At 38.0% G+C, this 27,332-nt stretch overlaps 2 protein-coding genes across 3 annotated transcripts in view; one reads left to right on the top strand and one right to left on the bottom strand.

The window, feature by feature from the left end:
- LOC108709380 (calcium/calmodulin-dependent protein kinase type 1G) overlaps nt 1–2,703 on the top strand; it is a 62,456-nt gene extending 59,753 nt beyond the window's left edge. For both annotated transcript variants that reach the window (XM_041583710.1, XM_018249149.2), the window contains exon 15: nt 1,400–2,703. The gene's annotated coding sequence lies outside the window, so the exon portion shown is untranslated. The remainder of the gene's footprint in view (nt 1–1,399) is intronic.
- A 3,758-nt stretch (nt 2,704–6,461) lies between these two features.
- lamb3.S (laminin subunit beta 3 S homeolog) overlaps nt 6,462–27,332 on the bottom strand; it is an 80,828-nt gene continuing 59,957 nt past the window's right edge. Inside the window, exons 15-24 of the mRNA XM_041583709.1 lie at nt 25,010–25,379; nt 24,716–24,876; nt 24,408–24,613; nt 23,285–23,488; nt 22,398–22,542; nt 19,529–19,736; nt 18,454–18,595; nt 16,140–16,316; nt 10,366–10,519; nt 6,462–7,833 (exon numbers count right to left, since the gene is read on the bottom strand). Of these exons, the coding sequence (XP_041439643.1) occupies nt 7,697–7,833; nt 10,366–10,519; nt 16,140–16,316; nt 18,454–18,595; nt 19,529–19,736; nt 22,398–22,542; nt 23,285–23,488; nt 24,408–24,613; nt 24,716–24,876; nt 25,010–25,379 (1,904 nt within the window). The 3' untranslated portion in view covers nt 6,462–7,696. The remainder of the gene's footprint in view (nt 7,834–10,365; nt 10,520–16,139; nt 16,317–18,453; nt 18,596–19,528; nt 19,737–22,397; nt 22,543–23,284; nt 23,489–24,407; nt 24,614–24,715; nt 24,877–25,009; nt 25,380–27,332) is intronic.

The raw sequence follows: 27,332 nt of genomic DNA, 5'->3' as shown, positions 1-27,332 counted from the left end.
ATACAGGAGCCCTTGCCAAATATTCTATAAAATGCTATTGCACACTTCCACAACACAATATCTGACATTTTATTATGACTGTGGCTGCTTGACTTGTATGAGTCACTTTACGTATGACAAAAGAAGATTAAAAATAGGTTTTGCCTTACAAAAGACAAAAAAATAGAAATTTGTATAAACTTTTCCAATGAACGATTGTTTATATTGTCTTTGGCATGATCTGCCACTATTGGTTGCCAGTAGCTGCAGTGATCTCAGACCATACATTTACTATCACATTGCTACAAAATCTTATATTTTGGCACTCTTTATTTTCACTATAAATCATTTTGGGGCCCGTTTATCAAGGGTCAAATTGAAAATTCAACTTTTTTTTTTGTTATGGTCAAACATTCAATTTAGACTAGTGAACTATCCAAACTCGAATCGAGTTTTTTAAAAAAAAATTCTAAATTAGATTTTTCGAGATTTATCATTCTCTGGCCCTTTAAGAAATCAAATTTGACTAATCGCCACCTAAAACCTGCTGAATTGCTGTATAAGTCAATGGGAGAGGTCGAGTGAGCAATTTGGAGATGTTTGCAGCCTTCCTAACATTATTTTAGGAAAAAAAAAGAATCACAGAAAAAAAAAATTCGATTTGAGTTTGTTCTAATTTGAATATAATTCAATTCAAGATTTGGGGTCATTTTTTACAATTTGATTTATATTAATAAATAAAAGTCAAATTCCAAATTCAAACGAATTAGGGACTCACATGAATTCGACACTTGATAAATGTGTGTTTTCTGGATACCAGATTTTTCTGTGGCTCTCCATACATTTAGGGGCTTATTTATTATGCTGTGTAAAAACGAAATTTGCAGAAAAAATTTAAAAAGCTGTGTAAAATAAATGGAGAATTTATCAAGGTGTGTTTTATTTTACACCATGTGAATGCCAGATTTGTCACTGTTATTTTACTCCACTTCAGACCTTTGTAAAGTTCTTGCGGAAATTATTCAAAGAAAAAGTGTGTTGAAAAATTATGCCATTTTTACCAAATTTTTTACATGGTGATGCCTGGCATTGTGTAGCGAATTATTCTGCTTTTTTTATACCACATAATAAATCTGCCCCTAAATCTACTAAAAAAAATCATTTAAACGTTAAATGTGATAGGATTATTTTGCCTAATAAGGATTAATTATATCAAGTACATGGTACTGTTTTATTATTACAGAGAATTTTTTTTTTAATTATTAGATTACAATTGAGCTCATGGGAGATGGCCCTCCTGTAATTTGGAGTTTTCTGGATAATGGGTTTCTGGAGAATGGATCCGATATCTGTATATATCTAGGTGGTCTATAGAGAATTCCAGTTCCCAACCCATGTTATTTCTGATTTGTTACTACAGAAGGGCTGCACTTGAACTGTGCATGGAAGCCTAACATTGATCACACTTCAGAAGGGAGCAGAAGATTCTCCTCTTCACATCCTCTTTGGGAACATCGCCAGATTCATGTGGGTGAATTCTGAGGGACACGACAGTGATTTATGTCAGATGATAGTCTGGATTGCTGGACATATCATGCTCCATGGCTCCAGCACTTGCGAACATTGCATGGAAGACAAGTTTAGTTGAACAAGCAGATTAACCAACTGCACTTTACTGTAACTGGTGTTATCACTTTTCTTTTAACTTGTGTGTGAAGGTGTAGCATTGTGTAACCTCTTATCTATACATCTGTAGTATTTTGCAGAAAAAGATATCTTGGATATATTGTGAATAAGTGAGAACTGACACTATTTAGAAATGACATAATTATAAAATATGTATATTGATGTGAACCTGGAAGCAGGAGTTATTAGCAGAAGTCTCAAGCAGCTTCTGAACTGAGGCACATTGATTCAAGATACAGCCATAAAGACGGTGTAAATAATTCAAAATTTTCGCACAATTAGATGTTGAGCTTTTTTTAAATGAATTGTGTATGTATCATTAGCGAACGGCTTCACCTTCTGCTGTACAATCCTGCAGGCGTTTTTACTGTTGGACATGGAACTCAATTCAGTCTATATTCTTAATTCTGATTTAAATATCTTATTATTACAGCAAAAAATGAAAAGTTCACCTACACACAGACATACAAAGTATTTTAAATATCCATGATCGTATGCAAGATAGTTATTAGCCAGGGACTGCACAGTGCATATCATGGGTGCTCACATATCCAAACACTGTGCAATCTTGTCTTTTATGTAAGTGCTAGAAACATCTGGCTGCAATGGGTAGCACTCCGCTAGCCACCAGGGAATGTTCAGTAGGAATACAAACTACCATCTCCAAAATTCCCTTATTTAAATATTTAGTATAATTTTACTACTTCTAATTTGAGTTGTTTTTCTCTTTGCAAAATTAATGCTGTTTTAGAATAATTATTATTATTATTATTATTATTAAATATGCTGTGTGTCTTGCTGCTTATTAATACTGTTAAGGGCTCAAAGCGGTGAAAAGAATAAAGGGGTAATGTACTAGACCCCCCATAGATACAAAGCAGTTCTGCCCAGGGTCTGGCAGATGATTCTCTTTCAACAAAGACACTTTATTGAACACAACATTTTGGGGCCCATTTACTAAGGGTCGAAGTGAATTTTCCGAAGTGAATTTTCTAATTCATTAATTTTTGGGTACTTCGAACATCGAATAGGCCAAAATTCAATTTGAATTGAAAAAACTTAGAATATTCGACTATTTGAAAACCGAAATACTGTCTCTTTAAAAAACTTTGACACTTTGCCACCTTTAACCTGTCGAATTGCTATGTTAGCCTATGGGGACCTCCTAGAACCTATAGCCAGTATTTGGCTTAGTTTTTAGAAGTCAAAGTTTTTTTTTTTGAAAATCGTTTGATCGATTAAATCGTTCGAATCGAACAATTTCTACGTTCGATACTAGAAATACTACAGGTAACGGACCTGTTATCCAGAATGCTTCAGACCTGCAGTTTTCCGGATAACAGATCTTTCTGTTATTTGGATGTTCATACCTTAAGTCTACTAGAATAAATTTTAAAAATGTATTAAGCCCAATGCAGATTAATTATATCTTAGTTTGGATCAAGTCCAAGGTACTGTTTTATTATTACAGAGAAATGGAAATAATGTTTAAAAATTGGGATTATTTTGTTAAAGTGGAGTCTATGGGAGACAACCCTTCCATAATCCAAATCTTTTTTTTCCGGATAACAGATTCCATACCTGTACATTTGTTTCAATTGTTGGAGACATTTTGAAGGAGAGAGGTGTTTTTTATTTAACTAATTACTAGGCTTTGTGTGTTTGATGCCAACTGTTTTTCTCTGTGTTGCAGTGTGCTCAGGATTAAATACATTACAGACTAGCGTGGGTTGAGCTTTAACTTTGTGTGAATCAAACTCAGATGAACTCACCATGTTCCAAAGCCTGGTTTATTTATAGCACCATATTATTAGGAATTTATTCAGCAATGATCCATATGCCTATGTAAATAAAGCGCTGAGCAGATTCAGCTTGTGTAATATTGCATTATGAAGTCACCAATAAAAATATTTTTTAATTTAAAACACTTTGAATCAAATTGCTTCACTTCTGAGGTGCATGCAGATAATATTTTGCAGAGCTGAAGTGCTTTGAGCATACAGAAATAAAAGGCACTCTGACTCGTTTCCATTAAAGATTTACATTTTTATGTTATTTTCTGGTGAAAGAAAGTCGCTTTCAGTGACTTATTTTGAATAAATACTGAACAGCAGGAGGCATACCAACCACGAGTTTTCTGTTCATATGTGAGTGAGCCACGTGAGTTTTTTTGTATAGCAGCTTCAGTACAAGATTGTGGTGAAGGTTGTGTGTGTGTGGGAGAGTAATGGGAGCAAATTGCCCCTAAGCTACATATAAGCTGCATATCAAACCAGCAGGAGAACATGGAAGCCAAAGCAGTTGAAAAGGTTTATAATGTGAAGGTTCATTTACAAATAGAGAAACCACTACTAGCAAAGGTACATATTCCTTACTATCTTGTGGCCAGAGCTGTGGAGTCTGAGTCATGGAATCGGAAGCAATTTTGGGTCGAAGTTGCACAAAATGTACTCCAAATAACTTTAAATACACTGAAAAGAATCAAAACCGATGTAAGAGCTTCTATCAAGGAGGATATGACAGATGCAATTTTGTTTCTAAGAACAATACTTTAGTTAATTTTGGATTGTATCTACAGCTATATGCCAGGTTCAATTCATATATACATTTTTTTAGGGTTTCCAATTGTTTTTGGTTTATGTAATTTAACTTTGACTTTGGTTTAGAATTACCAAAGGATATGATTTGTATTTTTGAGCTTTGGCAGTGATAAAATGACTTGTATGTTGTGTTACTTAACTTCTTTCAATCAACATGGAATATACATTAGGAAGAGTAACACCAAAAAAAGTAAATAACAATATATTGTTAGCATACACTGGTAAAAGCTGCTGTGCAGCCATTTGGCAGCCATTCAAGCTGGGATATGTCTACCCCATGGCTATACAGCAGCTTATTTATAGAAACTACAGATGTATTTCTGAAGCAAACACACACAGCTTTTACCAGTGTACATTTTATTTTTTAATTTTACATTCATTTTTTTTAAAATTTTAAATTAAGTTAAATCAAAATGTAAAAAAAGGTATTTTAATTACCTTGATATACTTTCAGTTTTTGGTATTATTGTTCCTTTAAAAACAGAGGAGTTGGAGTCAAAGGATTTATGTACCAAAACTGCAAAGCACTGGGCACATGGAATGCAAGCAAAGCATGGTATGAACACTTGCCTTGGGTGCTGTTATTTCCAGGTTTCCCTTAGTGAGTTGTACCTGCTTGTGCAACTTGTATGTGATTTACAAAAGCTGATTCTAATTTTCAGTTTTGCCATTAGCGAATTGCACTCAAGTTGTTGAACATGCTATCTAGTTGCTACCTGCAATGAAAAAAACACTACCATTAATAAAATCATTAACATTTTGGAGTGTCGATCAGAAGGATGAACATTTTTTAGCGGGTACCTTTGAAGGCACGTGATATTAATGCAGAATTGTCTGATAAGAGGTATTATTATAACATATATGACCACCTGAAGTGCCAGTTGTTTAGTCAGGCACTCACATTACTATACTCCATGAGAACATTACAGATACTGAGAAAAACAGAGTTAGTATTCAATTCTTTCCCCAACTCTCCTGCAAAGCTGGCGGCAGTACAGGTATGGGACCTGTTATCCAGACCTGGGAGCTTTCCGCATAACAGATCGTTACATAATTTGGTTTCTCATATCTTAAATCTACTAGAAAATCATTTGAACAATAAAGGAAAACTATACCCCCCAAACAATGTAGGTCTCTATTAAAAGATACTGAGTAAAACAGCTCATGTGTAAAACCCTGCTTCATGTAAATGAACCATTATCATAAAATATACTTTTTAAGTAGTATGTGCCATTGGGTAATCATAAATAGAAAATTGCCATTTTAAAAAATAAGGGCCGCCCCCTGAGATTGTAAGATTCACTGTGTACACATACAAACCACATGTAAGGTCACATGAGCCAATTAACAGACGGAGTTCTGCCTTTTGTGTGTAGTATTTCTGGTCAGGTGATCTCTGAGGCAGCACAGATAGAGTCATGAAATGGTGGTTCAAGGCAAGAGATGTAAAAAGGGCAATATTTATGTAAATATATATTTCAGTTTGGTAAGATTCTTTAATATGTCATTCAATTTGATATAAACTATCTGTTGCTTAAGTATTCATTTTGGGGGTATTTGCTTCCAATAAGGATTAATTATATCTTTGTTTGGATCAAGTACAAGGTACTGTTTTATTATTACAGAGAAAAAGGAAATCATTTTTTAAAATTTAGATTATTTGGTTAAAATGGAGTCTATGGGAGATGGCCTTTCCGTAATTTGGAGCTTTCTGAATTACGGGTTTCCAGATAACAGATCCCATATCTGTACACGTTTGTTGGAGCTGCCATTGTCCATATTGGTCTTTTCTTATGTATTCTTTCTCTTATGATTTTCACTCTCTACCCCTTCTCTTTTGTTTTCTTTGGGAGATGTCCTTTCCATAATTAGGAGCTTTCTGGATAATGGATTTCCTGATAACTGATCCCATACATGTATTTTGAACTTTATTTGCTCTTTTGGTTTGTGAAATTATCATAAAATATTTATGTGGAGTTGCTAAACCACTAAAATGTTATTCTGTGATCAAGAGATAGGTAATATTTGAATTAACAGGGAAAACACACAAACAATTTTTTATTTGGGTTTTTAATTCTGGAGGAAAGGAGAGTGAGGATCATTTAACAATAGCCATCCTATAATGACGTGCTCTCTCCACCAATCACACTTAAGCTTTTACGGTTTAGTTTGTTAGAAAATGAAAGCTCTACTTAATTGTATTTTTTTATTGTCATCACATGCTGATTATAACCACAGAAAAACAGTAAGTAAGTAGCAGTCTTTATGCACATTTAAATGGGACAAAATGGCAGCAGATACTGCTACATTTGTGCTTCACCAGAAATGCAGGCATGCCTCACAATTGATACTTCTGGCTTTATAGCTCAAGACTGGATAATTAGCACCTGGGTGGCAACTCATGCCAACCAATCAGTCTCCTCCTGGAGACAGCTGCAGGAGGTTCAATGAAACATTTGCTAGGTTGCCATGGGTTACTGCACTAGTGCAAATTTGACCATTGTTAGTAAAAGAGCTCAAGTGTGTTCTAGAACTAGTGCAATTTAGAATGTATGTTTACAGATTCCCACTCTTGCTGGAAGGTTTGGTTCTGGCTTCAGGGTCATAACTAAAGCTTCTGTTTTCCACTAAATAAGCACCTTTAATTAAAATGGAAACACCATACAATAAATACATATTTTATTACAACATTTTTCATGGTTCATGGATACTGTAACTGATGACCATGACTAATAATGACATTTTCATTGCCAGTTGTGCCTTTTTACTCAGTGTACTAATAAAAAGTTCTGTAAAATCTTGGCTACGAATGGTAATTTATGCAAAATTGTTCCCATCAGTATGCAATGCACATATTAGTTGCGCAGGGCATTGATGTAGACGAGCTGCAACCTTACACTATCACAATATGAAGAGCATTGCACTCATGGTTGCAAGGGAACAAAGTACATAGTCCCTGCTATAAGCATGCTTTATGCCCAGGACTAGGGAGTGCCTTGTGTTCCCTGGATTTCCTTTCTTGTATCTTCTGAATGATGTGTAAGGAAAGAGCACGGAAGGGGAACACATGCAACAACTGGGGGGAGCAGGTATATTTTGGCCAAACACCATTACAAATTGCACATTGACTACCCCCTCCCCATATGAGAAATGGACCTTAATGTGCAAAGTCTCAATAGAACATTGGATTTATACAGAAATGTATGCAAAATAGAATCAGGTGAACAAAATCTGTTAAAAACCTACAGAATTTGCTTGGAATTCATTAGTTACGATCTGAGTCTGGGAATGGCATCAATATCTGGTTTCTGTCACTTGCCACTTAGATATTGTTCTTCCAAAGGACACACATTAGAAACTGGATGATAGAAAAGTACTTGCTGGTTGTCATGCAAGTCACATAATGCAGTCGTGCAGACATTGATATTGCTCTATTTGCAGGTTGCGTAGAAGAGGGCCCTTTCATTGATATTATCTCGGATGAACCTGGCCTTTTCTTCCAAGCCCTTCAGTTGGGAGAATTTCATCAGCAGTGTTTCCGTTCCTCCTTGCAACTCAGTCTCAATTACTAAAGGAAAGAAATACAAATCCTTAGAAAGAGTTCATAGGCTGCTATCACAGGTAGATCATCAGTTGTATTTATGCTGAACTGTTCTGGCAGATCTGTTAATTTATTTAAACACACTCACGAGTCCTTGTCTAATTCAAGTCTACAATCTTACACCCAACCAAAGGGACGAGCACACACTATTATCAACATGTATTTATAGAGCGCCAACATATTGTGCAGCACTGGGCCTGACTACACTAATGCAGGTTAACAAACAAGATAAATGTCTTAACTGTAACAGTAATTATGTGTTATCTTTGGCCTTTAAATATTTTAATCACTTTTTTTATTTAGATCAGAACTTTTCAATTGACTTTCATTTTTTATTCACAAATTGTCTCAGAAAGGTGAGCTAGGCTCAGATCTAGTTTGGCTGAGCCTTTAGGATTTGTTTGAATCTGACACCTAGGGGGGTTTTTACTAAACTCCAAATGCAATAATCATGAAAAATTTGTGATTTTTTTTTTTTTTTTATAAAATCAGAATTTTTCGGAAATTATTAAACCCCAAGGATGATAAAGTCTGAATCAGAAAATCCGGCATCTCAGACCTATCGAGGCTCTATATAAGTCAACGGGAGAAATCCCAATGATTTTTTGATGCGCGTTGGATTTCGTGTAATACCATGAAGTTTTCAGGCAAAAATTTGAGTTTTTGGGTAAAAAATTCGGACAAATTGTGAAAACCAGATCAAAAATCCGAAAAAATTGTGAAAATCTGATTTTTTCCTGCAAAGCAAATTTACAGGAAAATGTAATAATAAATAAGTGCAAAAAAAACGAGCAGATTTTATTGGAGTTTGTAGCCGAAAATATTGAGATAAATTCAGACTTTGATAAATAACCCCCTTAGGAAAAGGGGTCTCCTAGAGGCACCCATGAATTAAAACATGCATGAAATAAACACAGATGCTCATATGAGAATTACCATATTGAGCAACATGTTACAGCTATAGATACAGAATGAACATATTATGCCTCCCTTTTAAAAGCATAATTGAGTTTACAATAACTTTATTCATATTCAAATGAACACCCACCCACATTATTATTTAGTATAATAGCTATAGCTGCTCATATAGACCTGCCTAGATCGGCCTATTGCTGAAAAGGCTCCAAATGTAAGTAGCAGTCAAAAGCATACACTACCTCTGATAACTAAAATACCATTTGAAAGGCTTTGGGCTACTGTATAATCCTGGAAAAAATGCAATGTCAAATTTGATATGTTTCCTATTGTAGAAATATGCCCTACAGCCATGATGGGAAATAGGTTTGCTTTATCATTTTAAAATTTTTTTTACTATTTTAATTCAAAGGATAAATACATTTAGAAAAATGTTATTAGCTGTATAAGAGATGTTTCCATCAGCCTTCAATTAAAACTAGTATTCATCCATGTAAGTCAATAGCAGGAATCTGGAACCAATAGCATTTCTTCATATAGTTAGGACTGGCCTATTGAATGACTATATTATTATAATATCCCCCTTACTGAAACTGTGTCACCTTCATAACTTACCTGACCAGTACAACAAATAAGCATAAGGGTAGAATAATTACCAAGTTCATATTACACTTAGCAGAAGGAGCTTATGGCTGTTTCAGAAGAAACACATTGCTAATCTTCAACTTTCAAAAAAATATGTGGGCAGCTGGATGTGATTAATATAAATCCAGCATGTTTTTTTCCAGTAACTGAGTTACTGAGAGACTGAGTGAGTGACCAAAAGATATGACTTAAACAAAATGGTGGTTGCACAAGCAGTTCATTTATTTACATTAGGGATGCAACGAATCCTTGTGCCCAGCCGAACCGAATCCGAATCCTAATTTGCTCAAACAAATTAGGGACAGGGAGGGAAATTGTGTGACTTTTTATCACAAAACAAGGACTTAAAAAATGTTTTCCCCCTCCCACCCCTAATTTGAACATGCAAATTACGATTCGGATACAGTTCGTTATTTGGCCAAATCTTTCGCAAAGGATTCAAAATAGTGGATTCGGTGCATCCCTAATTTACATACATGAAGGAAAGTTGGCACAGATGTGCAGCATGGGATTTTGGCACATCCATGCTCATTTCTTGTGAATCTAGAATGACATCTTAGACAGGACCCAACAAGAATTGTGCCTCTAAATGCAAGATGCTCATGGGCAAAAAACATGGCACTTTTGCAACTGTTTTGTACTTTACTCAATAATAACCAAGTCATTTGATGTCAAAAGTCAGTTTTTCATGATCCATCTGCTGCACTGTTAACTATTTATTGCTTATGTTGCTTTTGTGGAACAGAAACCCTGCCACAAATCACCAAATTCAACCACCAGAGTTTTTCTGTACTACCAAGCCATATAAGAACCAGTTATACTAAATCTCAATATAAGTATACTGGAACAATGTCTATGGTGCATCATTGCACATGTACTCATATAAATAGGATTTATTCACATACAGAAATAGCATAGATGCAGTATAACCACTTTTACCTTTCATTTTATTCATCATTTGTATAGTCTCCTGGATGAGGCGATCTGCTTCCATCTTAATATTGGCTATCTTCTCTCCTTGTTCTCCTAGATTGGAGGACTGACTTAAGCGGCTATTAAGCAGAGCGTATTTTGTTTTTACAGTTTCCAGACCCTGCAGAAAATAAAAATATAGATATATTTTACTTCATGGTACAGCCATTATTTGATGGTTCTTAAAGGGGTTGTTCGGTTGTTTTCAGATTATTCACCATAAACAAAGACTTTTTTCAATTACTTTCCAGCTTTTATTTCTTTACAATTTTCCCAAAATGTAAGTTTAAAGTTTAATGTTCCTATCACTAGCGTCTCAGTCTGGCAGTTAAAAGAGTTGGCAACTAAACCCCCTCCCCCTGAGCTGCTTTAGAAGGTAAAAAAATGTAACTTTACATTTTAATATTAGAAAAATGGTCACAAATAGAAAATAGAAAGTAATTGGAAAAAGTCTTTATTTCCTTAACGTCCAACAGCAGCACACACTGAGATTTCCTCCCTCCCCCTAATTAGGACAGTAGGACCAATAGCCAAGCTTTTAGATGCCATAAGAACCCTCCCCTTCCCCCCTTCCATCGTGTTTTTTTCTGTCCTACCTGGGACAGTGGGATATTTTTTTCTTTTCTTTTGCAGAAGGGCTCGGTAGTGAGCCCTGGGACGTTCCAGGGAGCCAGCTTCGGGTGGTGGTCCTTGGGGAGGGTAGAGGACAGAGCTCCTGGCCCTCCGCATTAGCTGACCGCATGGATAATGGATAAGGCGCGCAGCCACAGACCGGCTTTCAGGAGGCGCACAGCGATGACGTCATCGCACAGTGATGAAGCGGCTGGGTTTTAAAAGGACAGCGTGTGTTGCATTAGGGGCCCATTATGTGCTGCAAATACAAGCGGTCAGGCTACAAACAAGGGCTGTGTTACCTGGAGAAGCAATTAAGGTATTGCTGGTCTTCCTATTGCCCAATATGTGTCCCAATATTAAAGATTACAAATATTGTGTTTTTTCATTGCTCTCTCTACAGATGTCCAGTCTGGAAATTAGGGGGAAAAAGCGGTCTAAAACCAGACATTTGGTCTGCAGACAATGTGATGTTCCGCTCCCAGATAACTATGAGAGAGGTCGCTGTGAAGCCTGTTTGGCAAAAGCTAATGAAAACGCTCAATCTGCTGAAACTGCAATGAGTTGGTTTAAAGACTTTATTCAACAGTCTTTTTCAGAAATCAGGAGTTCTTTATCTCAGAACCTAATTAATCCTGCTGACAAGTCACCTATATCTGTAGATGAACAGGATTACACGGTTATTGATGAGGTGAATTCTTCATCAGAGGATGAAGTAGACATGGCAGTATTCCAATCTGAATCAATATCAAAATTGATAAAAGCAGTTAAAGGTGCAATGGAAGATCAGGAGGGGAAAAGTTCTGAACCAGAACAGGAGAAAGGATGGTCAAGGAAAAGGCCTAGAGTTTTCCCCGTACACCCAGTGATAAAAGATCTAATGGAGTTTGAGTGGAAAAATCCAGACAGGCCACCAGTAATTAACAAACGCTTTAAGACTCTTTTTCCTATATCAGAAGAGTCCAAAAAATGGGAGGATCCTCCCAAAGTGGATTTGGCTGTGGGCCGACTTTCAAAGAGAACCACAATTCCGGTGGAAGATGGTTCAGGCCTAAAAGATGTGATGGACAGAAAGGCAAAGACATCCTTAAAAAGAATTTATATGACTTCCGCTGCTCAGTGTAAGCCATTGATTGCGGCCGCAGAGGTGTCAAGGGCCTTGAGAAACTGGTTAGTTCAGTTGGAAGAAGATATTCAGAATAAGATTCCGAGGGAAGATTTGGTCAAAAGTTTGAAGACAGTGAAACTGGCATCTGAGTTTCTCTGTGACTCTTCCATTGAGTCACTAAAGCTTGCTTCAAAGAATTTAGCACTCTCTACTACAGCTAGAAGGGCAATTTGGTTAAAGCCGTGGAGAGCGGATTCAACCTCAAAAATGAATCTTTGTAATATGGATTTTGAACCAGGTCAATTATTTGGATCCAAACTTGATTCATTAATGGAAAAGCTATCAGATGATAAAGGGAAATCACTTCCACAAGATAGACAAAGGAACTGGAGAGGATCCTTTTTTCGTAGACAAAAGAGATCTCCGCCAAGGAAAAGACAGGATAGATTCTATGAAAAAGAAAAAGAGAGAACACATCCCTTTCGAGGGCAAGGATCTACAAGAACCTCTAGAGGAAGAGGAAAACCTCAATTTGGCAGACAGAAAGAATTCTGACGCCAGAAGTTTGGAGGTTGGGGGAAGGCTTTCGCTATTCTACCCTCAGTGGGAAAAAACTGTGACAGATTCCTGGGTTCTACAACTAATAAGAGAAGGCTACAGAATAGAGTTTTATCAAGAACCACCTCCTCGATTTCTAACCACCCCAGAGGGTTCTTCTCTTCAAAGGCAACTGTTCTTAGAAGAATCTATCCAGAATTATCTTCAGATGAAGGTTTTAGAAGAAGTTCCAGATTGCGAAAAGGGCCAGGGAACCTACTCCATCGTTTTTTTGGTCCAAAAGCCAAATGGAACTTTTCGCATGATAATCGATTTGAGAATGGTGAATCGATTTATAAAGAAAAAGCATTTCAGGATGGAATCGATAAGATCCGTTATTCAGATTCTCGAAAAAGGAGATTATCTGGCGACAATAGATTTAAAGGATGCCTATTTACATCTACCCATCTTTCATCATCACAGAAAATTTCTGAGGATAGCAGTGGTTATTCAAAAGAAGATACACCATTTCCAGTTCAAGGCACTACCTTTTGGAATAACTTCTGCACCACGAGTCTTCACCAAGGTGGTGGTAGCTGTGGTAGCAGTGCTAAGAAGAGAAGGAATACACATAGTCCCTTATCTGGACGATTGGTTATTGAACGCAGTCTCAGCCTCTCTTCTAGAAAGACAGATTCAGAGAACCCTGGAGATCCTGGGAAATCTTGGTTGGATAGTCAACAAAGAAAAATCTTCCCTCTTTCCAGCCAGACAGAAACAGTTTCTGGGGAACAGACTGGATACAGTCAAGATGAGGATTTTTCTGACTCAGGAGAGAGTGCTGTCTCTTCAAAACCAGATTATAGCTCTGGAGAATTCTGGGGCGATATCTCTTCGTCAGAGGATGAAAATTTTGGGCCTCATGTCAGCCTCTATAGAATCGGTACAATGGGCAAAACTGCATATGAGGCCACTACAGCAAGAACTGCTTTCCAGATGGGACAGAGACATAGAGTCACTGGACAAAAAGTTCTTCATATCTGCAGAAACAAAAAAGTCACTAAGCTGGTGGCTGCAGGAAGGAAGACTTACACAAGGGAAAAACATAGAAGAGCCAGAGTGGATTGTTGTGACAACAGACGCTTCTCTCAGTGGTTGGGGCGCTCATATGAGAGGCCTATCTGCCCAAGGATTTTGGGGTCCTATAGAAAAGTCCCTTTCGTCAAACTTCAGGGAGTTGAAAGCAGTTTTTCTAGCTCTAAAGTCTTTCCAGAGGCATCTAACAGGCCAGCCGGTAAAGGTTCAGTTCGACAATACGGTGGTGGTAACCTACTTGAACAGACAAGGGGGCACAAGATCCAGAGTACTCCTACAGGAGACCATGAATATTCTTCAGTGGGCAGAAGAACATCTTCTATCTCTGATGGCAGTACATATTCGAGGTCAGGACAACAAACTAGCAGACCACTTGAGCAGAGTTGCGTTGGATCCAGGAGAATGGTCTCTGAATCAGAGGATTTTTCAGAAAATTATCAGAAGATGGGGAAAACCAGTGGTAGACCTGATGGCAACAAGAGAAAATTCCAAGCTGCCCAGGTTTTGCTCCCTTTACAGGAAGGATCAGCCTTGGGTCCTGGATTCGCTATCCATCAAGTGGGACTTCAGTCTGGCGTATGTCTTTCCCCCTATTCCTCTTATAGGGAGGGTTCTAAGGAAGATTCGCATAGACCAGACTTCAGTGATTGCGATCATACCATTCTGGCCGAGAAGGAGCTGGTTCTCACTCCTAATGAAGATGAGTCGGGGGGAGTATTGGATCCTGCCCTGCAACAGATGTCTATTGTTCCAGAAGAAGGTGTTTCACACAGACCCTCAACGTCTGAACCTGACAGCATGGAGGTTGATAGGCCCCTATTAGAAAATCGGGGTCTTTCTGAAAAAGTAATCAGTACCTTAATGAGTGCAAGGAAAGAATCCACCTCCAAAGTTTACTCCAGAATTATAAAGGTCTTCAAGAACTGGTGTAGCCTAGAGAATGTTGAATTGTCTTCAGTCTCTGTAAACAACGTTTTAGACTTTCTTCAGAATGGCTTGGATAAAAATCTAAGACCTAATACACTCAAAGTACACATATCGGCAATTTCAGCTTTTCTGGGGACAAGATTTGCTGAAGAACCTCTTATTAGAAGATTTATAAGAGCATCCTTCAAATTAAGACCAACTGTTCTGGAGCCGTGTCCACAGTGGGATCTGAATATTGTATTAGAAAAACTATGTGACGCTCCCTTTGAACCTATGGAGAATACAGATATTAAACATCTTTCCTTTAAATCACTATTTCTAACGGCCATCACCTCTGCAAAGAGAGTAAGCGACCTTCAGGCATTATCAGTTAGAGAGCCTTATATAAGATTCTTTCAAGAACAGGTGGTACTTAGGACGGTGCCTTTTTTTAGACCCAAGGTGGCTTCTTGGGCTAATATTAATCAGGAGATCTGTCTTCCTGCATTTTTTCCTCAACCAAAAACTCCAGAAGAGAAGAGACTTCATCTGTTGGACGTGACAAGGGTTCTAAAAGAGTATATCAAAAGAACAGAGTCATTCAGGAAATCTGAGAAGCTCTTCATTTCCTTTGGGAAGAACAAAGGACAAGGGGCTTCAAAGTTAACCTTAGCCAGATGGATAAAGGACACCATACAAACATGTTATGTTGCTGATAACAAATCTCCACCAATATTTGTAAAAGCACACTCTACTAGAGCGACAGCAGCATCTTGGGCAGAGAAGTTTCTAGTACCGCTGGACCAGATCTGCAGAGCAGCCTCGTGGGCAAGTCCACATACTTTTGCTAGTCATTATAGACTGGACATCAATGCTTCCCAGGATGCGGCCTTTGGAAGATCTATTCTTCAATCAATGGTGAAAGAATCTGGAATCTAACCCCTCCCTTTATTGTTACTTGCTATGTCTCAGTGTGTGCTGCTGTTGGACGTTAAGGAAAGTTGAAATTTACTTACCGTAATTTCCTTTTCCTTTTAGTCCAAACAGCAGCACAAGTAAACCCACCCTATTAAAAAATTTGGCATTCGGTGTTGTTGTATTACTTGCAAAGACACGATGGAAGGGGGGAAGGGGAGGGTTCTTATGGCTTCTAAAAGCTTGGCTATTGGTCCTACTGTCCTAATTAGGGGGAGGGAGGAAATCTCAGTGTGTGCTGCTGTTTGGACTAAAAGGAAAAGGAAATTACGGTAAGTAAATTTCAACTTTCTGGTGAACAATCATAAACCAGCTAAACTGAAACATTTTTGAAGGAGAACAACCCCTTAAAGCAAATATGTTATCACTTGAAACATATTCTCAACAAGAACAAACTTCCCTTAATGCTTCTCTGCTTGCCTTCTTTCTTCTTAAGACTAGATACTGCATTTAAGTGTATATAAATACTGTGTATAACACTGTACTGTGGATGAAAATTAATGGATACCTGTTGTGCTTCAAGAGCCTTCCCATTAGCTCCCTGGGCAGCCTGATGGGCTTCACCTGCCAGACGCTGGTTCTCTGCTGTTTTTTCACGTAGTTTCCCCACTTGTGCTGTGAACTGCTGAATCTGATCATGCATGTCTGTCAGTCCTCTTTCAGCAGGGCCTAAAACATCTTCAATCTGTATGAACAAAGAACCATGCATTTAATTATAGGTGGTTTACGAGGTATACACTACTGTATAACTCAATGCCGTTACTTAACTTAAGTACTTTACTACCATGTTAATCCAAGTAGAAGAGAAGTCATAATGAAATTCTTGGGACAATGTTGAGAGTCTAAAATAGTTTAAGACAAATGGGACACAATCTAGCAGCTTAGAGAGAAGGAACAGATGTTTAAAGATTAATTAAGCAAAGTAAGAATAGTACAGATAGCAAGAAAAACTGTATAATAACAATGATGAATATAACAAGGTGAAGGAAATTAGCAAAGAATGAATCCCACATGTACTAAAGAGACTAATTCCTTGAATTGTTGGGATGTCAACACTAGCGATCCATTGAATAGTTTATTTTGGGATTTTTCTGAATCCTGAATCCTTCATGGGGAATTCAACGAATCCTGAATTGAATCCAAATTCAAAGCATTTGAATATGCAACTGATGGCACAGAACAGCTTAAAATAGTTGCAATGTGTAGAAGGAAAATCTGTGATTTTCCTTTTAGCATGACCAAAAGTCACGTGATTTCAAGGGGTCAGATTAGGTTCGGCCAGGAATTTAAACTTGTCTGAATCCAAATTCTGCTGTAAAAGGCTCAAATTTGGCAGAATCCCAAATTAGTTTAGAGTTAAGAGTTAATTAGAGTTACCATATAAGGACAAAAATAAAAAATTTTTATTCATGCTGGCACCAATTAAATCAAACAAGGCAACAAACTAGGATGGGTTCCTCTGCAAATTTGCATATGTATATGTAAGTCAGTGACGGAAGAGCTTGGAGACGGCACCCCTCTTACAATTCTTGCATTTGCTGGCTATGGATGGTTTAACTGCCAGTGTATTAAGGTACCACGTTATGGAGGAGAATTCATGTGGGGAAGGCCTGTCCTAGAGGCAGGTGAATACCTGACAAGGGTGAGATATGTATTTGACAAACACAATACTTTCCCACAAGTGACATTTTAATACTAGTTGGCATCTTTGTGCTATGGATTTCTAAAACTCAGTCCTTTATTTATTGCTCAACATTTTTAATGAACATCTACCTGTGTATTATGCAGTTTAAAGGGCACCTGTTGGGCAAAAATATCATCCCCAAACAAAGGTGCAGGCTAATAGAGTCCGCACTCACATAATGAGCGAATGCCATGACTCTTTATGTGCATGCGTGTGCATTCGCTATGCATGATATGGCTGCTCACGCTGGGAGCTACCTCTGGTGGGGGGCAATTTTTAAAAAAACTACTGTGCAGACTCTTTTAGCCTGCACCTTTGGTTTCTGGATAATATTTCTGACCAACAGGTTCCTTTAAGTATATCTATAGTACGTATGTCTATACACAAATTGGTAATTTACTTCCGCTCTGGGGATGATTATCCAACAGGGAGCACATTAATTTCTAATGCAAGGAGATATTAGAACTTTGCATTTATGATTCCTTACAGGGTTCTCCAACCTTTATTACCTGTGAGCCACATCATTCAAATGTTGGGGAGCAACACAAGCGTGAAAATAGTTCCTGGGGTGCAAAATATAGGTTGTGATTGGTTATTTGTACTAGCAGCCTACAGGACGCTCTGTTTAGAATTACACAACCAAAACTTGGCTCCAAGACAGGTATTCAAAAATAAGCACCTGCTTTGAGGCCTCTGGAAGAAATAGCCAAAGGGGTTGGTTCTAAGAGATTACTCAGTGATTGCTGTGAATCTAATCTAATCTCTGTGTTACACTGTTAACCATACAAGTATGTTACATATGTGCTCCTTACCAGAGGAGTCCCTCCTAGTTCTGTGCCTTGTTTTTCTGGGTAAGGTATTTGATTTAGAGGTCTTTGGTGCGATTAATAATAACAATTGATGCTATTTAATAGTTTAACATTATGTGGGGACTTTCTGGCATTCCAGTCTAGCAATTAGTTACTTTTTATACATGGGGGGTCCCTTAAATTAGTTTGAGGCAGCACTCAAGGTTTGATTGTATGAGCCCTTGTTTGAGCCAAGTATGTAGCTCTCATTTGAAGGTCGGGTGCAAATTAGTAGGAGATATAGGTGCATATTCACTAAATAAAAGGGAAAAAAAACCAGCTTGTCTCACCTCTTGCATGCGGTTCTGGATCTGTTGTAAGGATGAGCTAGACCCACGGATCTTGTCCTCAGCTTCCTGAAGTGCTGTCTTTGCTTGACCAAGGTTCATAATTACCCCATTCACTCCATCTTCTACATCTTTGGCTTTGTTCCTATGCACACAAAGATATTTAGATGTTACATTGGTACACAGAAACTGGAATCTACAACATGAATATTTATTTTATACCTGTGACAAACAACAACCACATTTCCTTTACAAAAAGAGAAAGAGTTCAGTAAACTCTGAAATTTATTTTTTAGGTTTAGTAATCCAGTATTGTGTGAATACATATCACCATCTTTATACTGCAGAATATTTCATTATAAATTATTTAAGGCACAGGTAGAGGTAAAGGTAGAGAACCCTCTGTGATGCTGATGTAACATAGTCTGAGGTTCTCTTTATATGTGGTCCATTTGCCAGTAAACAATATATTATCTGTGAGGCCCTGTATGTTATGCAAGGGCTGTTTCAGCTGTGAATGTAGGTATGGGACCTGTTATCCAGAATGTTTGGGACCTGGGGTTTTCCGTATAATGGATCTTTCCATAATTTGGATCTTTATACCTTAAGTCAACAAGAAAATCATGTAAACATTAAATAAACCCAATAGGCTTGTTCTGTTTCCAGCAAGGATTAATTATACCTTACATTGGATCAAGTAAAAGAAACTGTTTTATTATTACAGAGAAAAAGGAAATTATTTTTGAAAATGTGGATTATTTGGATAAAATTAATCCACATATCCGTAATTCAGAGCTTTCTGGATAATGGGTTTCCAGATAAGGGATCCAATACCTGTACATGCACCAGTGTTTTTCCTGAATAGTCTGAGATTCCTGCACACCAAAAAATAACAACCCAAAATATATTAACTTGAAGATCTTACAAATGTACAGTCAGCGCATTTGTCATTTAATAACACAAAGGTGTCAGGTTTAAAGGGTCATTGAGCTGTATTGTGCTTCAAGAATATTACATGGAATTCATAAAATCAGATTACACAAGAAAATTATGTAATTTTCCTTATTAAATAACCCACCTGGCAATCTCAGCCTCACTCTGAAGTTTTTTGGCTTTTGCTATATCATCTTTGGTCTGGGATAGCACACTGTCGATATTCGGGAGTCTTCCTGCTATGGCGCGAATCTCGTTCATCTTCCTCAGGATAGAGGAGGCATCTGTAGGTAATTTGAGCGACAAAATATACTCGCTGACTTCTTGAATTGTAGCTGGGTCAGTTGAAGGCTCTGAGAAAAATTAAAAGCACAATTCACTTTACGATACAAATTATTGTATGCACTGTAAATTGATTGCAGCAGAATAATTCAACAGGTTCATTCCACGCTCGCTCTGTGCATACATGCATGCATGTTCATGTAGTACATCAATCAGTATTATTGTTTTGCTTTTAATGTGGATTTATGCTGGTTATATAGCTTCCAGTGCATTGTCTAATTGCTGAGGGGAACAGTAAATCAGCAATAAATACATTTAAGTTTATTGTAAGGTTACATGTAAGGTTATTTGAAATTGGTATTCCCTTTAAAGCCTACATAAATATGAAATAGGATTCTACACTTAGAACACTTTAAACCCTTTACAATAAACATTTGTAGATAAAGTCAGTTTTATTATAAAGTTGTGATTCCTAAAATGCAATGATACCTTTCTATTTCTGGGAATGCCATTCTGATATAGTTGTTGTAATTATACAGCAATTTTGGAAGGCTAATCTGTCTTTATTCACCTTCAGGCTAATGCTATGTAGGGTCACAGGATACACTTGGGGGGAGGATGTGTGTGACGCACAATTAATAAAGCTTTCTATTTACCTTCAGCTCGTCTGAGGCTTACATGATTGGACAAAATACTTAAAGCCTTCTCACGCCTCTGATGTGTCTGCCAAACTCTCTGCAACCTTTCTCGTGAGGTGAACAAATCTAAACACCATTTAAATTAAAATGAATAAGGCCTTCTTTTTATCAGTTATATTTGCTTATATAAACTAAATGGACCTTTTTTCAAATTAGAAAAATTATAGAAAAATGTAAATGACCTTTCATTCAGGCTAGATAATAATGCTGTGCATTCCTTTCCCGTGTTCCCATTTCACACAGCTCTCATCCTATTTGCCTATATAGTTATAATCTGAAGCAGTCTAAAGCCATCTTCTATTACTTCTAATTCTGCCTGCCATCTTTCTCAGCACCATGTTTTTTCTCTATAATGAATGCTGTTTGTAAGATTCGGTATAACATTTATATAACTAGAAGTTACTTGGCTCCATACCAAATTTTAGGGTCCCATCAAAATCACTTTAAAACCATATACTGAAACTGTACTCCCAATACCTTCTTTACACTGCTGGGTTCCTGGGTACCTTTGCATTAGCTATGCCTAGAGCACTGCTTAGTGCAGGAGAAAAAAGGTACAGTTTAATGTTCCTATTTTGTTCCCAGAAAGAATGTTCAATATCTGTCCAAAAGTCGGGCAGATGGTGATCGGCCAGGGTTAAAAATCCCGTCGGATCGCGTTCACATCTGTTCGTTGATGTGGTCCTGTGATCCGACCACCGTATTGCCTCCATTCTGATAGGGCCCATGATCGGATCAGCCCGATATCGCCCACATCAATGTGGGCATATTGGGGGGAGATTTGATCGTTTGGTAACATCACCAAACGAGTGGATCTCCCTGTGTATGGCCACCTTAAGACAACATAAATCTTGAGACATTCTAAAAAATATATAAGGAAAACAGTCCAATATTAATTTACTTTATTATCAGTTTTTGTGAAGCAGCTGCTCATCACTGAAGTCAAATATTAAAGATAATATTTAAATGAATCAAGTCCTTCTAACATGTGTTGGTCTAAAAGGTGCTATATACCTCAATAAAATCATAGCTACAATAATAACTACAAAGTAATAGTGGGGGAGTTCTGGAACCACAGGGAGTGGGCTCATTGGACCTAAACAATAAATGAGCATGAAGTTAGTAGCACTATATAAGAATAAAAAAACGGTGATTACATATATTAAACAATTTGAGTTATGAGCTCTACTTCTCATCTATCCATTCACTAGACATGGTTTTACCACCGTAATCCTTCCAAGGCTCTTCTATTATAAACGAATATGCTGACATTGCTAAAACTCAGGAGCCCTACTTAGTGTGTACTGTGCACTGGTAATGCTATGTACAAGTTAACACCTGACTGCATTTCACATGGTTCCTGTGCCCGTTCGGGGTTGCTCTCTTTGGCTATTTTAGTTTATTTTCAGTGATCTGACTGTGAATGCAAAGCAGTAGACAGATGTTTTTTTTGCTTGTTTGTGCTTACTGTTGTTGCTTTGTCCTGGGTAAAGGTCCTAAGAGAGAGAGCCCCAATACAGCAACATTTTCTGGTCCCCCTAGTCCCCACCCACCCTAGATCCCGCCCACCCCACACCACAGTTAAAAGTGCACACGTAAAGAACGGTAAAACCCCCTCACTCACAAGTTATAAAAAGCCATTAGTGGTCAGGGCCCCCTTATAATTAAAAAAAATTGGCAGCCAGGGTTCCACATAAAAGTTGTGGTGGTCAGGGCCTCCCTACAAGTTAAAAAAAGTAATTGGTGGTCAGCCGCCCCCCAAAAAAACATTGGTGGTCAGGGATCCCTTGAAGTTTAAAAAAAAATATTGGTGGCATTGGCCTATAGAGTATTAAAATAATACATACATAGGCCAGGGGTTTAAAAAAAATAAAAAAAACACACATTGGTGTCCACTGAACTCGTGGCTTCAGGACTTTTTGTCGCTTCAGGACTTTAACTTTGTCTATTTTTGTGGCTTTGGGTCTTTTCGCCGATTCAGGAGTTCGGCTGTTCGGCTTTTAAAATAAGGTTATTGATGACCCCATTGCTTACCTGTCAGGAAATCTCTGACTTGCTGTATGAACTGCCGTGAGTATCCCATATCCTCCTCCATGCGAGTTCTGGCCCTGCTGACCTGTTCTGTCAGTTGCTGGGCATTATCCTGAATCTGACTGGCAGTTTTCTCTGCATCTTGAATCTATGAAATACCCAGAAACAGCTGGCTTTATTTGTGTGCTCCCAATGCCTTTCATCATGCCATATTAAGAACCAGTACATTTTTTGTTTATGTGCATTCTGTCAACCATTACTTATTAAAGGGGCAGTTCAAATTAACTTTTAGTATGATGTAGACTGCGATATCCTTTGCAATTGGTCTTTATGCTTTTATTTATTTTTTTGTGCATCTTTTAATCAGGGCCGGGCCAAGATGGGTTGGAGTCGAAAACCAAAGAGGGCTGCAAAGTGGAATAGGGGCAGGTTGAAGACAATTTAAGAGGTACCTGCCTAGCACCCCCTATAATTGCGCCCTAGGCAGGTGCCTCTTCTGCCTACCCCTAGTTCCGGCCCTGCTTTTAATTATTTCGCTTTTATGTGCAGTTTTCCAGTTTGGTATTTCTGCAGGTATCTAGTTACTTGGTCACGGTTTAATGTAGTAGCCCAGCATTAGTTTGAATGAGGGACTGAAAAATTAACACTAGCGCCAACAATAGAATAGGATCAATTAGCATTGGAGAAATTATTCCATATCCAATTATTTTTTTTAGAGAAGTGGAGTCTTCCTACACTGTTGATTGTCTCTCTAAAACATAAGGGTGCACTGTAGTGGGCTGTCATAGGAAAACCTCTGTGAATGGGAAATGATTTACTAAAAGTAGCACCAATTAGAACCTTGTGTGTGCCATTGCCCTGACAGTACAGTACAAGGTTAGCTAGTTTACCATTAATGCATTTTTCTGTAGCTTGCTGTTAATGTCCTGAAGATCTTTAGCAGTTTTCTCTGTGGTCCTCAAGGCATTGCTAGATAGAGGGAAAGCCCCGCGACAGGGAGATCCCACCTTACACAGAGAGTCATTGTTTCTTTGACATACAGGTCCAGGGCACCCTTCAGGGGTGCAGGGATCCATGCGCAAACCTTCACAGATCTGCAAAAGTACAACATTATTATGAATTTAGAAAAGCAGCTTCTTTTTAGTAGCTTGTAGTGATCAACAAGTTGACATGTTTTTTGTCAAAAGTTTGTTGCGCAATTTGACACATTGACACAAAAATTGTCACCCATAGACTTCAATGCTTTTCATCGAATTTTAGATGTTTTGCCAATTTTAGGCGAAATGGGTCAGATTCATCCATCACTAACTAGCTCGTACTTAATCCTATCTAAGGGGAACTCGAGATTGGCAAAGCAATTTTTATTTGCTTTGTTGACTTCCTATTTAGGAAACTATTATGTTATGCAGGATAGATTGATAAAATAGCTGTCCCAATTATGCAGAAGTTTCTGGATATTACAACATATCGAAGGTAGCTTGTAATTAGTATGTATTTAAATAATAATCATTGTGGCAATGGATAACTTTTTAATTTCTGGCTGTTCATTTTCCATTAAAGGACACAATCTGATTCTGATACACAAAATACGTCTGAGATACAGTATCTAGGCATATACCTGTATACTGTATATCTCTTGTGTTGAACATAGTTTTTTCTTATTTTTTTAATCTTGAAACATTTACGTTGTTTATTTTTTGATTTAAACAGGGTAACTGAGGCTACCCCATGCTTGGTCTTGGTGAGGTAGATAATTTGATTCCTAGGGCATAGATTAACCCCTACACACTTCACCTCTGCTTGTCTGTGAGCCTAAGCAGTCACAGTAAAGGGTGAAGGGATGTGGTTGTTTATACAGAGCTCATTAACTCTAGTTAAACTAATTCAGCTAATTAACAGTGAAAGTGAAAGAAAGTGTAAATGCAAAATAATGTTCCATTACTGTTTTATATTAAACATTAAAAAACAAGGATGAGAAATTGAACTCCAGTTTCATGCACCCTTTCCCATTACCCTGTTGATGGTTGGAGTAAGGTTTGGGTAGGACAGCTCTTCCTTGAGTGTCTCAAGATCAGCCAGTAATTCTGTAGATTTTCCTTCTAGTCCCATTGCCAATCTCCTGCTTTCTTTGGATTGAGATACAACACCTTCTGCTGCGGCAACACTCTTAGCTGACTCCAATGATGATTGGTAGGCACTGTTTACAACCCTGAATATACCTAGAATTTAAACACATGATGAGTCTCATTTCACATGTGCAATGTAATGAAAGTAAAAGTTTTTAAGACAAAAAAGGCCATATCAGGCAAAATAGGGTCTACCTGAGGCATCACTGCTGATGGAACTGCTATGTTGCTCCTTTTTGCTCTGGTAAAGTATATTTATTCTGTTAAACTGAGCCCGAAGTGAATGTAAATTGTTTGAAAGAGATGCAAAACTCTCGGGATCTGGGAGGTCAGAATTCAGCTGCTGTGCATCACCTCTGCACCAGGGCAGAAAAAAAAACAGTTAAGATGTAGACTTCCTCCATACATTGTACAGATATAGACATTGCAAAGGGAAAAACACAAGGCAAAGAAAAACTGTGAGGGACGTGAGCACCAAAGACACCTTACCTCATCCTGGAAAGCTGATTTTCTGCATGTGACAGCTCATTATCTGAGATGGGTGTTCCAGTGGAAATTCTCTGAACACGCTGAAGTGCCGATTCAACTCCTGCCATGCGTGGTCCCAGCCCCAGATCAGATTCTTGGCCTTGCCCAGCAGTCATGTTATGCAGTGATTGGGTTTGAGAACTCAATGAATTGATTTGATAGTCGTAGAAGTGGAAACATTGGTGACAGGCTCTGCAAGTAGGGAAGGGGTCAGAATACCCACGTTGGCATGAATCACAACGAGTTCCAGTAATGCCTGGTCGGCACAGACACCTGCCAGTCGCCTTGTCACAGCCTTGCTCAAGTGTGCCTTGGAAGTCACAGTTGCATGCTGAATCAAGAGAGACAAAGTCATTGCAAAAAATAGTTTTTAGACTTTTCCTAAAAGTCTCCCTTTGATGGAAGTCAGTTATATAACATGAATTCTACTGCACTATGTTTAACTGTAAGTTTCAGGAGTATAAAGAGATACATTGGTTCTATTGAACCAAAAAGGTTTTGCTTTGCAACGACGTTCCTTGCTTACAAGTCAGTATATTCCACTTGTAAGCAAGGAACGTCGTTGCAAAGCAAAACCTTTTTGGTTCAATAGAAGCGTTGGTGTTGAGGTGGGTAAGAAAAGACGTGCTTTTAAGGCTTTCAAGTTAGCTGGTACAGCCGAAACATTTATAAGGTACAAGGAGGCCAATAAATCATGCAAAGAAGCTATAAGGCAAGCTAAAATTGCTATAGAAAAGGATATTGCAGCAAGCAGTAAAAAAAATCCAAAATTATTTTTTAAATATGTCAATAGTAAAAAAATGAAGCAGGAAGGGGTGGGACCCTTACTATCAGAGGGGGTCAGTTGGTTGATGAAAACAAAATAAAAGCGCAGATTCTGAACTCGTATTTTTCATCTGTCTACACAAATGAAGAACCAGTAAGTGAAGGTTTCCTTCTTAACACTCCCAATTCTAGTAATACAACTAATGATGCATGGTTCACACATGAAGAAATTCAAAAGAGACTTGAACATGTTAAGATTAACAAAGGTCCAGGGCCAGATGGTATTCATCCCAGGGTAATTAGCGAGCTTAGCTCTGTGATTGCCAAACCTCTTTACTTAATTTTTCAGGATTCATTGAGATCTGGCATAGTGCCGAGAGACTGGCGAATTGCTAATGTGGTGCCTCTATTCAAAAAAGGATCCCGTTCTCAGCCTCAAAACTATAGGCCAGTTAGTCTGACGTCAGTATTAGGAAAGCTTTTCGAAGGGTTAATAAAGGATAAGATACTGGACTTCATAGCAAATCATAATACTATGAGTTTGTGCCAGCATGGTTTTATGCGTAATAGATCTTGCCAGACTAACTTAATTTCCTTTTACGAGAATGTAAGTAGAGACCTCGATTCTGGGATGGCAGTGGATGTGATTTACTTAGACTTTGCTAAAGCATTTGATACAGTGCCACACAAAAGGTTACTGGTTAAATTAAGGAATGTTGGACTGGAACATAGTATTTGTACCTGGATAGAGAACTGGCTAAAAGATAGACTACAAAGAGTGGTGGTAAATGGAACATTTTCTAATTGGACCAGTGTTGTTAGTGGAGTACCGCAGGGCTCTGTACTAGGTCCCTTGCTTTTCAACTTGTTTATTAATGACCTGGAGGTGGGCATTGAAAGTACTGTTTCTATTTTTGCAGATGATACTAAATTGTGCAGAACTATAGGTTCCATGCAGGATGCTGCCACTTTGCAAAGTGATCTGTCTAAACTGGAAAACTGGGCAGCAAACTGGAAAATGAGGTTCAATGTTGATAAATGCAAGGTTATGCACTTTGGCAAAAATAATATAAATGCAAGTTATACACTAAATGGCAATGTGTTGGGAGTTTCCTTAAATGAAAAGGATCTAGGGGTCTTTGTAGATAACACGTTGTCTAATTCTGGGCAGTGTCATTCTGTGACTACTAAAGCAAATAAAGTTCTGTCTTGCATAAAAAAGGGCATTAACTCAAGGGATGAAAACATAATTATGCCTCTTTATAGGTCCCTGGTAAGGCCTCATCTGGAGTATGCAGTTCAGTTTTGGACTCCAGTCCTTAAGAGGGATATAAATGAGCTGGAGAGAGTGCAGAGACGTGCAACTAAATTGGTTAAAGGGACGGAAGACTTAAATTATGAGGGTAGACTGTCAAGGTTGGGGTTGTTTTCTCTGGAAAAAAGGCGCTTGCGAGGGGACATGATTACACTTTACAAGTACATTAGAGGACATTATAGACAAATGGCAGGGGACCTTTTT

Source organism: Xenopus laevis, chromosome 2S, assembly GCF_017654675.1.
Source record: "Xenopus laevis strain J_2021 chromosome 2S, Xenopus_laevis_v10.1, whole genome shotgun sequence".
Lineage (NCBI taxonomy): Eukaryota > Metazoa > Chordata > Amphibia > Anura > Pipidae > Xenopus > Xenopus laevis.
Note: the sequence above shows the minus strand (reverse complement) of the source record. Positions and strands in the feature narration are given on the sequence as shown.